The sequence below is a fragment of the Streptopelia decaocto genome, assembly GCF_964273445.1.
Source record: "Streptopelia decaocto genome assembly, chromosome: 3".
Taxonomy (NCBI): domain Eukaryota; kingdom Metazoa; phylum Chordata; class Aves; order Columbiformes; family Columbidae; genus Streptopelia; species Streptopelia decaocto.
In genome coordinates, this window is record NC_138656.1 from 78,533,938 (window position 1) to 78,552,119 (window position 18,182).

The 18,182-nt window shown below is 39.2% G+C and overlaps 1 protein-coding gene across 9 annotated transcripts in view; it reads left to right on the forward strand.

Moving 5' to 3' along the window:
- The window catches only part of FBXL4 (F-box and leucine rich repeat protein 4), a 62,460-nt gene that overhangs the window by 39,318 nt on the left and 4,960 nt on the right, over positions 1-18,182 (forward strand). For all 9 annotated transcript variants that reach the window (XM_082049214.1, XM_082049211.1, XM_082049210.1 and 6 more), the window contains 2 exons: positions 9,559-9,630; positions 10,784-11,096. In XM_082049214.1, coding sequence (XP_081905340.1) covers positions 9,559-9,630; positions 10,784-11,096 — 385 coding nt within the window. The remainder of the gene's footprint in view (positions 1-9,558; positions 9,631-10,783; positions 11,097-18,182) is intronic.

Sequence of the window (18,182 nt, forward strand, 5' to 3'; positions counted from 1 at the left end):
TTTATTTATAAATTATATCTCTGATATATTTGAACAAGAGCAAACTTGGAACTTGTGCAACTGTAAGAGAGGGCATTGAAAATTTTAGATACCAGAAGAGGTGTAAGAATCTTATCAGTAAATGTAACAGCTCTTACTTTCTTATGCCATGAGTAATGTAAAAGTTAACGCTGCCATAAAATCATTCCACAGAGTTTTCAGAAATAACCTCTTAGGAGTTATGTTATACTTCCGAGAGCTATTGTCTGAGGTTTTTCAGCCTGGATGAAACTTCACTGGCTTAGGTACAAATCTGTAGCATTAAGAGTTGCAAAAAAATAGTGTGGGGGGAAGAAAGTGAAAGCCTTTAGCTAGAAAGTAGATTCACAGTATCACAGTATGTTTGGGATTGGAAGGGACCTCAAAAGATCATCTAGTCCAATCCCCCTGCTGGAGCAGGAACACCTAGGTGAGGTCGCACAGGAACATGTCCAGGCGGGTTTTGAATGTCTCCAGAGAAGGAGACTCCACAACTTCTCTGGGCAGCCTGTTCCAGTGCTCTGTCACCCTTACTGAGAAGAAGTTTTTTCTCAAATTTAAGTGGAACCTCTTGTGTTCCAGCTTGATCCCATTCTTGGAAGGAGATTGAGCCGGTGACATATAATCGTCCAATACAGGGCCTTGATGTTGCCTTCTGATCTTGTGTCAAGTTCACAGCACTGAATTTGGTCATTGTGAAGAGCAAGGAGGAAGAATGAAGGTGTAAGTCACATTTACAGACATAAGGGAGGCCATAATTTGGCCAAATGAAGCAAAACCAAAATGCAGTGATTGAATTAACTATTACTTTCATTGAATTAATTCAGTAATTGCCATGTTGCTGTGTCCCGGTCCCTACTCTGTCCCTGGCACTACCAAGAAGCTGTGGAGAACAAAAAGGTCTCCCTGTACATCCTGAATTCCACCTCGCAGATGACACTGTGCCTGTCTGTGAGGAGGCAAGGGTTTTGACTTTTGAAAGGTTAGATCTGCACTCAATAATGAGGTTCATTCCACCTTTTCCATGTACTCTTGTTCTTCTCTTACCTCATGCTCATACAGTGTTCATATTGCATCTGTTTTTAAATCTGTGCCATCAAGTTTTGGAGGCAAAAGTTTTATCATTGTCCAGTTCTTCATCTCAAAAATGGTCCAATAATCCAAGTGTGTTAGGAAGGGAAGGAGGGGGGAGCTGATTGTTAACAAATATGTTCCAGTTCTCACAGTTTTCATCATATTTCTTCTCATGTGTGTTGTGATAGTTGAATGGATGCTTGAGGGAGAATACCCTTCCTGCCAGTTTAAACTGTAGAGAAAAATGGGTTTGTCACCATGTTTATTTTGAATCTATAAATGTAGATTGTCTACATTAATGTCTTAATCCAGAAGGTATCACTTCAATACATTTGTGATTATGGTAATAAAGGGTAATCTGAAAATGAGTGCTTTCTGGGAAGCCAACAGGTTTCTGAAAACTAAAGCTAGCACTGTGTAAGTATCTAAAATTCATTTTGTGTTCTTCTTTAACTGGTTAAACCAATGATTCTTATGTGTTTATAGACACACATATTGTCTGACCAGAAGCATATTTTGTGGTTTCTTTGCTGGAGCAGCTTTAAATAAGAAATATATTTCACCATTACTATACCTTTTGTTTCAGTATTATAATTGCATTAAATTCTTCTTTCTGTGAGAATGATTGCTTTTGGGGACTAATGTACCTTTATTGTAGGTTGTTTTTTAGATGTTGAGTTACAAGACCTTGAAATTAACGTAACAGATTTTTTTTTAGTTTTTTGTAGGCAGTATTGATTTACCCTGTCATACCTTTTAAAATGAACAATTTAGTAGACATTTGCAGAATTCTGGCTTTGCATCTGATGTGGTTTTTAATTACTGTATTAGAATAGCAAATGCCAAGTAATTTCTGATGTAGGACTTTCACAGACTGTGTCAAAAGAACCCCCACATCCAAAAAACTGATTTTTGGCATTCTTCTTGTGCTATATAGTGCCAAAGGGAGGGAAAAAAAGAGTATTCAGAATTTATATAGGTTTTGAATTATCTTTGACAGTCTTACGAGATTACCTTTTACATTTGCATGAGGTGCTTGTAATTGTACTATGGTAAATTTTTTTTTCTGCAGTACTTATGAAGTAGAACTTCACTGGCTTAAGATAAAGAGTGTGATAAATTATAATTGTATATTTTCAAATAGTTGATGGAAAACACCAGTAACAATGTTTGTGCAATATTTTTGCTACTAGAAACCAAATTTGAGGGTAATAACTTCCTGTTGCTGAATGTGTTACTGGGCTGGGGGGAGAGGATTGGTTGTGTTTTTTTTATTTTTCAGAGAGTCTTACTAGAACCTCCTTTAATGCAGTTTTACATATGGAAATCGATTGCCATTCCAAATATACTTTAGTCATATATAATAATAAAAATGAACCCAGCGATGTGCTGCCATCAAGTTTTCTTGTCTTTGTGCGGGAACACATAGCAGTTTTTATTAACTAAGGTGTTCCTGGAAGTCCTAAAGCTGAATTAACATTTAGTTGTGTCTCAATTATTTTCCCTGAAATTAGAAGTAACTTGGTTCATTTTCTGAACTATTTTGGCAAAAGTTGTACATGTCAGGTTGTAGTATAGAGGGGAAGCTGCCTGCTTAAAGGGGGACGGGTGAGGTTGTTACCTTAGGTTGGCCTTTTGAGGAGGGGCTCTATCTCCAAAGCCTCAGCCCACCGCAGCCTGTTTCTGTCTGAAGGGTCCAAACTCCTCCTGCCAGCCCTTGTGTGAGACCCCCTGCCCCGAGGGAGGTGAACGGGCTTCAGGGGACCCTTCTGGGTGGTGGGGCCATGCCCAGCTACAGCAGTGCTCTGCTCTCTGTTGCTTCTTTGGCCATTGCTTGAGCTCTGCTAGCTGTTATTATTACTTCCTCAACATGACTGAGTTATCTGAGGAGGATAGTGATAGTGAGGGAGATGTAACTGCCCCGAAAGAGTCAGTGAGGGGGTTCCTGGTAGGTTTCTGTCAGGTGTTCAGTCTTGCAGGTGAAACAGTTGAATTTGGTTGGTGATAAAGCAATATTTCTTGTAGGAATTCCGAATGGGTGCATGTATGCAGGGACTTAATGCATACCGTTGAAATATTTGGAGACCACATATGATATGGATGATGTTTTAAAGCCAGCTTAAAAGCCATCACGTCTCTCTAGGTGGTGATTACATCACATGTGTGACCTGTCCGTATTAAACTAGCATGTATTTCTTAGCTCCCTGCACATGTCCCCTCTGTTACTTTAATTCTTTTGGGGGAAAACTACTTTGCTTCCCACAGAATGACTAACCATTGCACTCTTCAGAAACACATCCTTGGTGAAAAGCAGGGAATGGCTGTTGTTGTTAAGTAGGATGGTTCTTACCAAATGATGTTTGAATTGTTGGTGTGAAGCTGGAAAGGGGATGAACTTGCAGTCACTAGTCTGCCCTTCCAAAAAGTTTGGCCTTGATTCTGGCCATTGCGTGAGAAGGGGTTTTTTGTCTGCAGCAGTGGAAGTGGTTCTTATGATGTGTGTGCTGATGTTTGAGACATTTTGGTCTAATTTGTTCCCACAGTTGTGCATTTGTCTGGCTGAGTCAGCTGGCTCCAACCTCCTTTGCTGTAAACTTAAACTTTTGGGGAACAAAACGGAAGCTCCTGCCCAGATCATGAATAGAGGAACCTTTCTGTGCGATTCTGAGAATACTTTGATTTCTCTGCTGAAGCGGATGCAGCTCTGCTGAAGGATTGATTTCTGAGAATAAGGATGTGAGTGATTGACCAAGAGAGACATGGAAGAATTCATTGGCCTGACCTTAGTGTGTAGTTCTCCAGTTCTCCTTTCCATCTGCTTCTTGGGTTCCAAGAATTTTTATGAGAAAGAATACTTAGAGTACCCTGCGGAACTACTTCTTCTTTACCACATTTGCCCTTCCTTCTTCAGGCAAGGCTGAATCTTCTGTCTTGGATTTTCGTGCAGATTATTAGTTGTTACTGAATGGTATAATATTGTCAGGTGTTCTGTTGGATAAATAGGCTCCCAAAATATAACTGTGTAGTATTAAATGTATACTGACTGATGTCCTGTAGTAATTGCCTAATCGCTATGTCAACTTTTAACTATATGTGTTGAGAAATGTAAATTTGATTGGTACACAAACAACATGTGGCAGCTCTTGATTGGGCACTGGATATTCAGGGTTTCACAATTCTTTACTAGCCAGCTGATCAAACATCTTCTCTCATGAAAAGGTGATTGTTTGTGGAATAAGCTTTTCTAAATATGTATTCAGTACCATTAGTTAATATAATCCTAAAGACCCTGATTCTAACCTAAAAGCAAATATTTTTTACAATATTTTAACATAGGTCTGTAGAGTAAGATGAAAACACAACCTAGAAACATAGGTAAATACTGTGAGAGAACCTATTGTTAAATAGAACAACCTCATAAATTTATATGCAAAGGCAACTCACCACAAAGACTCTTCAAGATGCCTTTTTTTTTTTTGATAGAGATAAGTAACTGAAAATGAAAAAGAAATTGTGGGTTTTAGGCATGTTGTTATATTCATTATTTTATATGGTGGAAAAATGCAATATTTTTGTTGTGGAGAGCTCGCAGATACAGGCATCTTATCTGATATCTGCCTGCAGCTAACGTTATTTAAGTATTTGAACTTAAGTGGACACAACAGAGTTTTGGGGGAGATAGGGCAGGGAGGGTTAGGGGTGAGGTCGTCATTAGGAAATAATAATAAGAAAAAAAGTACAACTTTGGTTGTCTTCTCCTACAACGTAATTGGCGAGGTGGGGATTAAAGGATATTTTTTTTGCTACTCCTAACTTAAATTTTAATGCTTAAACCCCTCAAATTTAGGTCTTGTGTAATTCTTTGTTGTTGGACAAAGTAGTTAAGTGGAGAATTAGTAACTCTGTGATTAAAAACATAGCAAGTAAGGAAAATGATATTTAAAGAAAGGAGGAAGCAGTCTTTAATGAGACTTAAAGATTACTTTCAGTATTCATTTCATTGAAAAAATTTGAAGAAAAAATGCAGGAGAATGAAAGTCTTATGAAAGTCTTGTAAAAGATTCAGGCTCTCAAGTTATTTCACTGAGGGGCTGGAAGAATTCCCAACTTATGTCACAGTTCTTCTCAGAAGGGGAAAAAACAGTCTGTTGTTTGTTCCCAGCATAAAAAGTAACAATTTTAAAAGTTGTTGTTAAGGTTTCTCTGGAAAAAGAAAGTTTATAAAAAGGTGCAGACTGTTTCTTCTGTATCCCAACCCTAAAAGTAAACCAATGTTGTTTTTCTTCAGTTCTTCTTTAATCTTCCAGAGGCACACTGTGCGGCACTTGTTTTTGTGCTTTTACTATAGTGTAACCATTATGTGTTAGCCGTATTATAGTCCATCATTTGTGTTTTTTAAAACCTCTTTTTTTTTTTTTTTTAAGTCTTGGACTACTTGATAATGAAACTGCAATGCGTAAATGGTCAAATATTCAATGTTCATGTTCCACAGGTGAGCCAAATCTGCCACAGACAGAAGGGTTTTCTGTTTGAACTCAGGATATCTCTTAGATGCTTTCCTCATCATACTAACATCAGAAATAATTTGCACTTCCTGCTGGATCGTGAATGCAAAAAATCCTGAAAAAAGTCAAGCAAGATTCAGTCTTGCCAAGTTTATTACTCTGGCCAACAGTATTTGGTTTCTCTACTGATGGGTTGTCTGTTCAAACCAGCAACGCTCTTTCAGTGTCCGAGTCAAAACTTCAGTGTGATGTCTTTACAAAGACAGGTAGGGTACAAGTTAGTCCAATATCAGCTGTTGAGTTGAAGTTATACAATACACATAAATGTCTTCCAGGCTGGCCTGTGTTGCGGAGTGAATGATTTGCATGTTTGGCCAGACCTCCCACCTGTCGTGTGCAGTAGGTTAGGATTTCCAGCAGTGATCTCATCTCTTCTGATGCCCAAGGCAGCATCAACTCCATCGATGTCCTTTCTGACAGGTGTTTGTCTACCTGTTCACAAATACTTCAGGGATTCTTCAGGCAGTCTGCTTCACTTTTCTGAGGTTTAGAACTAACAGCGATGCTTTAAAATATTTCTGTAATCTGCTCTGTAAGGTTGTGTTTAGCAGCAGCATCATATCCTTCCAATCAGTTTGATGTCAGGCTCTTGTCTCTTACAGCAACTCCTGCACAGTCTCAGCTGTATGTTTTCCTGACCTGAAAACACCTTTTTTGGGAATGGAGGATGGGGTAGACTATTTTATTTGGCCTCTTTGGACTCTTCCTATTGTCTATGCCATCTTACAAAATTTGCTTATTTTAGTAGTGTCTGTTTTGGCTTGGATGGTGGAAGAAATTTAGATCACTGAAGCTATGCCATATATTACTCCACAAAGAAAAAGTAATTCTTACCTTCAGTTTGTTTCCATGGTGGGGTGTTTTGTTTGTGTCATCTATTCTTTTCTCAATCAGTGAAAAGGGGAGCAAGTACAAAGCCAAACCTTACCTTTGGTTCGGGAAAAACTCCAAAAATCTCCAAACTCTACATGTCTTGGTTTCTAGGCTCAGAGACAGTGAAGTTAGACTCTCTCCAGGTCAAAGTTTGCTGATCCAGAATTTAGACAGCCTGCTAGCTCCTCTTGCAAAGCACTCCAACATACGAAGTTTGGCCTGTGTTACAGCTTCAGTCGGGTGATGGCCTTGCTCTCCTCAGCTTACATAGGAGCGTTAGCACTCATCTTGTGTTGCAAGTCAGAGAGATGAATTGTATAGACAGATGGCTTGAAACAGACAGGTTATTACAATGGTATTTCTTCTGTATGTGGTGCATATGGATTCTGTGAGCTGCCATTCTCCTCTGCTATTTTCATGTCCTTTGCCACCTGGATTCTCGGTTGGCTGAGGCACAACTAGGCACACACAAAGGGTTTTTTCTTCTTTCTTGGCATATGCAAGCCCCACCTCAGTTACAGAAAAACAGACACTGCTTCTGAAAGAAATCTGATTCTTGTGTATGGACGTGTATGCACCCTAGAAGAGTAATTAATATAGCTGCTGTAATTAATGTTGAGTAAGTAGTTGTTTACTCCTGGGCTTGACTTGGCATGATTTGTGATGGTACGACATGGTGTTCTACCAAGCTGCCTTCTATTTATCCATGCTTCTAGTGTTCTTTTAAACTAGTTTGCTGTTGGTGGTTTTTTGTTTGTTTTAATAATGGTTTAAAATAATACTTTAGGTTTTATAAATTGTTGAAAGACCTCTGAAAATGTCGGCTCAGCGCACATCAATACAGGAAGGACTATCTCAAATTAGAGAGGGACTAAAATAGTTATTCTGAGAGCTGGATCAAATTCCTGTTCAAGTCAACAAAAGTATTATAGCTCGGTTATCTAATCAAGGTAACTATGAATATTAGTCTTCCTACCTATTTCAGCCCTCTTTGAAGAAGAGAAAGTATGGAATTGATCTCACATCCTACAGTCTGTTCAGAATCACTGTTCAGTTTTTCACTGTTTGTGTCATTAGGAAAACATATTGCCGCTTCCCATCCTTTCAGCCTGGTGTTTAAATTCCAGTCTGGAAACCATTGCTGAAAACCGTGGTGGTATGCATCAAGGTATTCAGCTTTCCTGGGGAGTTGCCTGAATACCTGCAGAAACTCTCTTTAGAACTGTGTATGTAGTCAGACTGATTTCTTTAGCTCTGATATATAACGTTTTTAGAGGGAGGTTTGGGGATTTTGCTTTTAATTTTTGCACCTGAGTAGTTTCTAAAGCTTATAGATTTGACTGAGTTAAACAGTAAAGATTGTCTTATTCTTTTGGAATTACTGATTTATTCAGGTTTAATGATCCAAATGAAGCGTTTGCCTAATAAGTATGTTATTTAAAACTTATTGGATATTTACACATTTACCAGCTTTAAAGTGTTTTCAAATGTTATTTATTTAATGCTTGTGCTTAGTTCCATAGCTACCTTTTTCTTTAAAAACATGAATGAAAGTAAAGCAAGCAGGTGGACAGTGGCTTTGTAGGACCTCTGCATAGATGTGAGGAAGGCTCGCTCATAGTGTCTGCTTTTAGGCTGCCTTTGGGAAATCAAATCTTAGAAGGCCAAGATGGAAGCTGAGGTTCCATCCATGTCAAGTGTTGGATGTTTCTAATTGCTCCCTGGAGACACCTAAATTAGGTGTCTGAAATGGTCTCCATGAATACCCCATGATATGTCCCTATTTTGTGTCTGCCAGCCTTTCAGTGTAAGGGAACAGATATTTCTTCACAATGGCATGACAAAGGTTCATGTTCCTGCCAAGTTTCATTAGAGTATAACAAACTGAGGAAACTAAATAAAGCATTTTACCATAAATGTTTCAAAATCAAGTATATATTTTTTTAAAAAAAAAATATATAAAAATTATACTAGCCATGTGTACAAATATTGTTGCCTAATGTTCTTGTAGGAATTCTGCTTATTAGCAGTAGGTTATTTTGTCCCTTGTGTATTGCTTGGGGTTTTTTGTTACAAACTTGTATAAACTGTAGACATCCACAGACTTATATTGTTAATCTGTTGTGAAACTTATTCGTGTTTTCAATCTGATAGAGATTACAAAGTCCTGACAAGGTGATGAATGTTCTAAGTGTGATGCACAGCTGTTCGTGAGGTGAACCCCAGACTACCTTCTTTTTTGCACTGTGTGTATTTCCAACTACAAACCAAAACATGGCTACAGACTACGCAGAAGAGTCTTTCTGTATCTTGGAAACACAAATAAAAACCCTTGAATTTTCCCTTGTTGTGGAGCAGAACAGCTGCGTACTTTACATTTTGTAAGATGCATCTGATGTTCCAGTCCAATTTCAGGCTGAGCAATGTGCAGTACTTTCTGAAAAGAACGGCCATGTTAAATGGCAGGAACATGACTGTAAAATACACATTGTATCTGTTTCGGTCTGCATGCAAGTAGTGACAGGTGCTCGATGGTTGTCAGCATCCTTGTCAGCACGGAGACTCCTTTGACATTAAAGTCACCAGCTCGATCCTGATGCTGCCAGCTCTATTGGCAGTTCCATCAGGCTGCAGCCGATCAGCGAATGTCAGAGCCTCTGCTGTTCTCCGGGTATGTCGCCAGCCCTCTGTGTTTTCGGGCTGGCCTTGCCTGGTGTTTGAACTCACCACACTGCTTCAGCAGCTTTCCTGTGGGAAATGAGTGGATAGGTCATGGGCGTGTAGGTATCTTCAGGGCAATGCAAAACCACATCCAAAGTGACTTGCATAAAGGTTTGTAACGATTACCATTGCTTTAAGCTAATCGATGGGTAAAGTACCCAGGGACTCATTAAGTGGCATTTGTGGTGTCTGTAGCAGAGTTTTGAGCTGTATTTCAGGAAACACAGTGACAGCCTTTAATGTCTAATTGACCTCTTCTCTTTGTTTCACTTTCCGTATTTCCTTCTGCCGTGTTCTCCCGTGGCAGCAAACAGCCCTGCTCAGTATTCTGAACTTCTGCTCGGAGCTGCAGCACCTCAGCCTGGGCAGCTGCGTCATGGTGAGTACTTACACCACACGAGGATGCTTGCTTGAAACTAGACCTGAGTTTGTTTCACAAAGACATGTTAAATGCTAGGTTGATATTAAGCTATGCTGTCTTGCAGTGTCCAAGGCGGATGCAGATTAGTCATATACTTACGGGTTACGTGCCAGTTGTGTTCACCGCAAACCTAGCTTGTAGGCTTCCTCGTAGTTCTTTAGTCTCTTCCTAAATTTTCCAGCATTCTTTATATGCGTGATCACTTTTTCTTTCTAAAACTAATAATAAAGACTTAGGTATTTTTATTCACCCCAGATTGTCATTCCTAGCAGATAAATGCTTTTGTCTGACTCTAATAACCATGAGACAAATATTTTCAGCAAAAGCCACTTGAGTCATAGTCTTGCACACATTGCTTAAAGAGAGTACAAGGATAGCAATTCCTGCAGGGCGCTCATGTGAGCTGGGTTGCTCAGAGGTGTGTGTGGTGGGATTCTGATTTGCTGCAGATAACTGCAGATAACATCAGGAAGACTTAGCCAACCTTCCTTGTAGTTCGAGAAGCAAGTGACAAAGCAGAATTGGCTCAGCCTTCCCTGCTTTGACTCACGGACAGAAGAGGAAGGCAGCGTGACTACAGTTTTCCAACAGTCCTTGAATTCCTATGATTTTTGATAGTGGATTTAATTCCTTCTGCCTGTAGAGTGGGACCCTGTTTCAGTCCCTTTGGCTTGCCCAAGGTAACTAATAGAACTTCCATGAGGAGATGAAGCAACTGATCAACCTAGAAAAGAAATATACACATTCTTCAATCTGCATGTGCCTATGCTTGCAGTGCCTATGGTAGTAAAAAGTTTTCATCATCTTTTAAAGGAAAAACTACTGTGAAAAATAAAACAAAGGCTTTTCAATGAGAACAAACTTTTCACTGCATTTTAAATTCACTCAAGTGAAAATTTTCAGTTCACTTAAGTGAACTTAAAGCACCTATATCTGGGGGTTGATAGAGAACGTATTTTCTTTTTGTCTTCTGTAAAAGTAGACCTCACTGTGCACTCAGAGCTCTTTAGAAATGAAAAATGCTTATGATTGTGTTAGCAAGCAAATCTTGAAACACCTATGTATGTCTGGAAGGATGGTATACATGACAAAGTGTTTACTTTCCTTGCAGATTGAAGACTATGATCTTATAGCAAGCATGATGGGAGCAAAATGCAAAAAGCTTCGCAGCCTGGATTTGTGGAGATGTAAAAACATAACCGAAAGTGGAATAGCAGAATTGGCTTCAGGCTGCCAGCTTTTGGAAGAACTCGATCTAGGCTGGTGCCCTACGCTACAGAGCAGTACAGGCTGCTTCACTAACCTTGCACGTAAACTCCCCAACTTGCAGAAGCTCTTTCTTACAGCCAACAGGTCTGTGTGTGACACAGACATTGAGGAGCTGGCGGCTAACTGCACACATTTACGGCAGCTGGATATATTGGGTAAGAAACATAGGGCTATTGGTGTATTTCTCACTGCGTCTCAAAAACCTTGCAGTTAAATGGAGTCCTTAAGACAAAACTGTCTTCTAGACAGATTTTTTAAATAAATATTTCTTAAAATTATAGTTTAAGGTATGAAAAAATGGAGGGAAATTTTACTCGCTGCAGTGAGTTTCTGACTTAGAATCCAGTGGATTTATACCAACCATGTCATTTGAGTGCTTAGTATTAATTGCTTAGGCTGAGATTTACGTGTGAGATTTTTTCCAATAATTTTGGTTTCATGACCATTAGTTTTTTAGCCGAAATCTTTGTCTTATGCCTATCAGAAGATCAAATTTCTTCTCCTTCTTTCTGCTTTTTTGTTGCTTTATTTATGTGAAGTGTGACAAAGTATATTGATAGTGCAAGTCTGTGGTCAATAAACAGATTTCTGCTTTTACATAATACGCTTTCACCAAGCAATACTGAATTTCTTTGTCACTTTTACCAGGGAGCGAATTTAACTCATTAAAGAGGAAAAGGTAATTAACGGCAAAACTTAAAACGGGCTTTCTACTAAGGTGGGAAGTGAAGAGGAGCAAAAAGCATAGCAAATCTTAAATTTCTAATCCTCTGCAGCTTCTGTAGTTAAAAATGTTTTTAGAAATTTTAAATAAATATACTTTGGACTCTTAAGTAGGGGTTTTGAGAAATGTAGTTTTGCATGATACTGAATTTATTCTTTTTATGATGGTATATGAGCTTTTCTTCTTAAAATAATGTAGGACAGCAGGGATAATTGTGACATCAAGGTGGGAGAAATTTCTTTGTGCTTTTACTGGCTCATTTTCACAGGGTTAGTTGAAAAAGAAAGATTTCAGTTAAAGGGGAGAAAGTAGCTGCACTGCGTATTTTTAATATTTAATAATTTTAATGAAAATATTATATTTAGGTTGAGAGAGATGCCAGGAAGAACTCAGTGCCCTCAACTTGAATGATGTTCCAAGCAAGTTTAAGGCTATCAGCATTTAGCATTTCTCATTACAAAAAAAATGTGCTGTATGGTGTCACTCCACTGTAGCTAATACACTCTTCTACCATGAAAGATGGTTTTGCTCATCTCTGACTGAGCAAGTTGCCTTCTGACCAACATGGGAAAGGAGAGTGGACAGATAAAGTTAAACTTTGTTTTGTGTATCCTTAAGGAAATGTATTTTGTAGCTACATAATCAAGGGCACATCTGCCTGTTCAGACATGAAAAATTTCTGAACAGCACAGCGAATGTAATCTTCCCTAAACACTTACGTTCTCCTGACCACTCACTTCCATGCATTTCTGTTGTAAGGGCATCGTGTCTGCCCACAAAGTGCTCTGACCTTTTCACTGCACCAGGGCTGCCCAGTGAATAGCTGGGCCATGTTAAGCCTACGGATGGTCTGCTTCTTGTCTTGCTTCTCTGGCGGCCATGAAGGCTTGTTGCTGTGCTTTTTTAGCATTTGAATTCAGTTTGATGTCTTATTGATGTTTTTGTGGAAAAATAATGTGTGAACGTGGAAAAGGAGTTTGTTCCATTCCCGGGGTGGTTACCAGCATTCCTGAATGAAGTTGATTTGTACTCAACCTTTCCCAGTGAGATTGCATTTTGGGTTATGGTAGGTGCTCTCCAGGGAATAGCCAGTAGGATTATCTGTAAGATGTTACCAAAAACCTTAATATCCACCTTTTATACCTCACTTTCTTTCTTCAGAGGAATACTTAGTAGGGGCAAAAAAAGGTTGTCTTCTGCTGTAAACAAGTCAGTACAAGGTGATACGTGTGAAGGAGTTACCCAGCTTTTTTCTCAACAGCAAGGAAACTGTGTTTGTTTCTTTGTCTGAATAGGAGGACAATTACATTCTGTGGTTAAAAGAAAGAGTTGTCAAGTAGAACTACTTTGGGTCATCTGAAGGTAAATTGCCAGGTGTTCCAATGTAAGTGCAGAAGTCTCAGTTGTCTGAACTAAAGAGCTTGTCTCTTACTGAGCAGAAGTATCAAGAAAGTCACAAATCTCTGTATGTGCTCTAACTTTTGCCAGCTGATGTAGGGCCATCCTGTTACTATAAGCTGCATAAATGCTTGATATGTTTTAGTCCTTTTGAAGAAGTGTGACAATGGGTCTGAAGCTGCTAGAGGCCTGAGGTCAGTGCTCAGCTTTGCAAGAGTAACCTTGAACAGTGGGTCTTCTCTGTGATGTGAATGAAGGAGATGTACTCTCATTACATCCTTTGTCATCTCCCAAGTACAGAAATGTCTGGCTTATACATGCATTGTGAAGGGCATAGAAGTATTGCTGTTAGGTTAGCAGTGCGTGCTGTAAGAGAACTTCTTTTGCTTTAACAAAGCGGTGTAAAAGCTTGAGGTTTCTTGCTGTATACAGGCACTTACCTAAGTAGGGATCAGAGTGTCTTACTTGCACTGCAGTCACCGGCACTGAAAACACCATACTGGTTTCTCTTTGCAGTTGTTAGAACTTACGAACTTCTCAAGGAAAACTTCTTGTTTCAGTTATAGATTATTTATCACCACAATAGCTTCAGGACTGGAGGAGTCTAAGCTTCTTAAAGAAATGTTGTTGAACTGTGTGTCATTCATTTAAGTGTTACAAAATGGATATTATATATACCCTGGATGCTGTTTTCAGGTGGCAGGTCCTGCAGCTTGCTACCCATCTGTCCTTTCCTTAGTCTCTCCATTAGTGTTTGGCAAGTCCCTTGTTACAGAATCATAGGACTCCATAGAAGATTAAAATTGCCAGTTTTCAAGGGCTGCATAAAGTTATTGGCCCATGTAAAGCATTGTTTGATGGGTGGTTGTGTTTGTGGTGTGTAAAACACATTTCAGCAAGTAAATTTCTGTTAAAATAAAAATCAAGAGTTGGGTCTGTATCTGCTATATTATAATACAGTTTGGCAGAGGAAGCATGACATAAGTGTATCTCTGAGTACATGGGGGTGTGGTTCTTGAAGTTTTAGTTCTGAGCTTGCTTTTACCTGGTACAGACTGAGCTGCCTGCTTAGAAGTATCATTTCCTTCTCTGCCCACATCCATTTCTCTGACTGATATGGTGGGTTCCCACCTTGCAGTAGAATGATCTGGCTGTGATCATCTGATAGTTTTGTAGTGATGGAGTACATCATCCAGTGCTATCAAAAATTAAGTGGACACCTCTAGGTCTCTAGTTAAAAACTAGTCTTCAAACCGTGATCAGCACTGAGGAATGTGATGAGTCAGATGACAAGCTTGAATTGGCAATGCAAATTCTTTTCTTGCACATCATATCAGCTGCTTAGTTATGTTGCTGTGGGGCTACAAACTGCTGTCAAGGATGAAGAATAAATAATTTTAGCCTTGCTCCCCAAAGGCCTGACTATGTCTGTCCTACGCAAAAAGAGTAATGAAAAGTCGACACCCTTGTTACTGCAAAATTCATGTATTCCTATCTACATACCAACACCTCCCACACCTTCCTGAGCAACAGAAAACCCAACTGCCCCCTTGCCAGCTGTCAAAATTTTCAGCTTTATCTTGAGAGCATCAACACATAGTTAGTAAATTCAAACATGAAAATGTGTAGCACATTAAAATTTAGAACTCAAGTTGTGTGCAATAGATTGAATAAAATGTAAAAAATGAAGGCTACTCTGGCTGGTCTAGGGGAGGAAAGGAAAAGTAAAAACATTTGAGGGAATAGTGATAGTTATTTTCAAGGTCTTCACTCTCAAATGTTGTTTGATATGCAGCGTGCCCAGGTGGCCAAAAAGGCCAACAGCATCCTGGCTTGTATCAGAAATAGCAGAACTAGGGAAGTGATCAGCCCCTTGTACTCGGCACTGGTGAGGCCCCAGCTTTAATCCTGTGTTCAGTTTTGGGCCCCTCATCATAGGAAAGACATTGAGGTGCTAGAGAGAGTTCAGAGAAGGGCAATGAAACTGGTGAAGGGTCTGGAGAACAAGTCTGATGAGGAGCAGCTGAGGGAACTGGGGCTGTTCAGCCTGGAGAAAAGGAGACTGAGGGGAGACCCTTATTGCTGTCTACAACTCCCTGAGAGGAGGCTGTAGCATGGAGGGTGTTGGTCTCTTCTCCCAAGTAGCAAGTGAGAGGATGAGAGGAAATGGCCTCAAGTTGCACCAGGGCAGGTTCAGGTTGGAAATCAGGAAAAATTTGTTCCTGGAAGAGGTTATCAGACATTGGAACAGGCTGCCCAGGGAAGTGGTGGAGTTACCATCCCTGGAGGTGTTTAAAAAACATGTAGATGAGGTTCTTAGGAATGTGGTTTAGAGGTGGACTTGGCAGTGCTAGGTTAATGGTTGGACTTAAAGATCTTAAATATCTTTTCCAACCTAAACAACTTTATGATTTTGTGATTCCATATATGTGATAGATATAAATGAAATCATTTACAGATAATAAAAAGAATTGTTCTAGCAAAGAAATCATTACTCAGAAATGTCTTTTAACAAAGGTGATACCAAATAATAAACTGAACAACAAAATTAAATAGCAGATTTTAATATACTGATTATGTATTTATTCCTAGAAATGGCCAATTACTCCATGTAGGAAAAGTTGTAGTAAGTAACAGAGCTTCCAAACTCTAGAAGAATGCACCGAATAGGTAACTAGAAGGAGGCATTGTTAATCTTTCAAAGGCAAAGGAAAATGTGCTGTATGACACTTCTGAAATGCTTTTGAATGTGCTTTTAAGAAATATATATCACTAATTTTACATTGTATAAATAAAAGTAAAGCTGTGGCTGATGTTTGTTTATCCCCTGGTGTGAATAACCAAACCCCAAGTGCATAGCTGGCTTTTTTAGCTTTTAGAAAAAGATATTTCCTAACATAAAATTTTAAGTCTGAGAAGGAAAAAAGAAACAGGTGCAGTTAAGCATGTAATTTAGGATGGCCTATTTAGTTACAAATCCATTAAGTCTTAGTCTTAGATGAAACAGTAGGAGAACTGTTGAAATTCAGGTAGGAAGGAATGAAGAACATCCTACACAAAGAAAATCTGTGGCTAGGTGTCTAGATCTAGGATTTTTGTAGAAACACACATTTGGATCTTGAAGCTTAAAATCTGAAATGTGTAAACGAGGCTCATTTTAAATGAAGGTGCTGATGCAGTAGCAGTTTTAAGGCTTGGTAGAAAAGAGATGAGTAGCATAATGTGGTGTTCCTGGAGTTTGGGTTGGAATGGTAGAGCAGATCCTGCTGGTGGGACAGTGATACTATGGTAAAATTATGGTCAAGTGAAGTAAGTAACTACAGCATATTACAGAACTACTGTGTATGGCTGTAGGGACTGTTACATCCACCACCGGACAGTTGTGGTGACAGTAATAATGTAATGATAAGGAGCTAAAAATCATCATAATAATGATAAGCTTTGATTACATTTGTGTACAGGAGGTAAAATTTGGGGGCCTGATAGCAAAGACTGTTTTCAAGGGATATTAAATGATGTCTCAAAGCAACTAATCTGAGAGCCTACCATAGAAGAAGTGAAGACCACACTTAAATACTTAAGAGTGCAGGAGACTACTAAAAACAGAGGCGTCTTTCTGGAAATGAAACCTATGCAGAGAAGAAAAATAGGAAGCTGTACACTAGAAAGGGGAACGAAGTCACGGTAAGGCAGAATGAGGTATTAGGGAACCGTTGGCTAATGGTAGGTGCTACAATTGTATTTCAGATATGTTAGAAGTAGTTTACAGTGGATTACTGAGGCTGGTAGGAACTCCAGATGTGAAGGATCGCTCAGATATGAGAAGGCCATTGCAGGAGAACTGTTGTCCATCCATTAGTGTTCATGGCAAGGGGGATCAGGTAGGCTGCTACATCAGAGCCATTCTTTCCAGGAGATTAGCCCGGAAAGCTGCCTTAAATTGGAATGCCAATACAGAAGGCTTTTGAACAAATCAATGCATTGAACGATAATAAATTGCTAGGATGAAATGGTATTTATGCAGCAGTTCTAAATGAGCTGAAATACAGGGCTGTGGAAAGCTTATTTCTGTTGTGTGATCAGTCACTTAAATGAGCCTCAGCACTAGAGGAATGAAGTTATAAACGTGGCAAAATCTTCTGTAAAGGGTGCAGGTTAGAAGCTACAGAACAGTAAGATTGTCTTTTGCTCTGTGGAAACCAGTTGCAGCCATAAGAAAGCCAGTCAGTCAGTGAACATGAAGGTCATTGTGATGCTTTGAAGGAGAGCTGTGTCCCCATGAAGGTAGGTTATGCCTCTCCAATCTTTCAGAATTCCTGAGAATTCCGGAGTTCTTGGTGGAGGCAAGCACTGATCCAGTCCATAAAGGACTGGATTTTCAAAAGCTTTAGCCAGGGTGGTTCTGCTTTTGTAACTTAGCTGTCTTCTCCTGGTTTGTAAGGAGTCTTTCAAAGACAGACAACAGAAGAAAATAACATATCTCTTTTCACAGTGAACTTAGGTCACTGCCATGGTCACCAAGGGTCTGTATTGATCTGCTTATAAGTAATCCAGACAAAGGAATGAATAATGCTGTGCTAGAGGATAATGCAGAGATATTCGGGGTAGAAAAACCTTATAGCTGAAGAACTTGATGCTCAAAAATTGCAGAATGATCTTATGATACTGATCTTATGACAGCCTTGAGGGAACAGAAGAGATGTCCATAGGATTATGAATGGTGTGGAAACAGTGAACTGGGAATGATCTCGCACTGCTTCTTTAGTATTCATTGCCCTTTAATTATTGCAAATAGTAAGCAGTGGGTTTAAGGATGATTTGGATGATTTTTTTCTTTTTTTTTTTTTAAACATCATATAGTTAAACTGTAGAACTCATGGAGTGTCCATAATTATAAAGAAGTTCGGAAAAGTAGTAGCATTCATGAAAGGTAGCTTCAGAAATCCCTGAACAGATAATTTTTGGCAGTTGAGAAGATCCACCAGTGAAAAAGCTGCTTTTAAAAGCTGCTCTTGCCTTTTTTTTTTTTTTTTTTTTGGTAAGCATTATTGGCCCTGGCCATAGACAAGATCCTGGGCTAGACGTTTATTTTGGGGTGCAGTTCACCTCAAGATGGAGC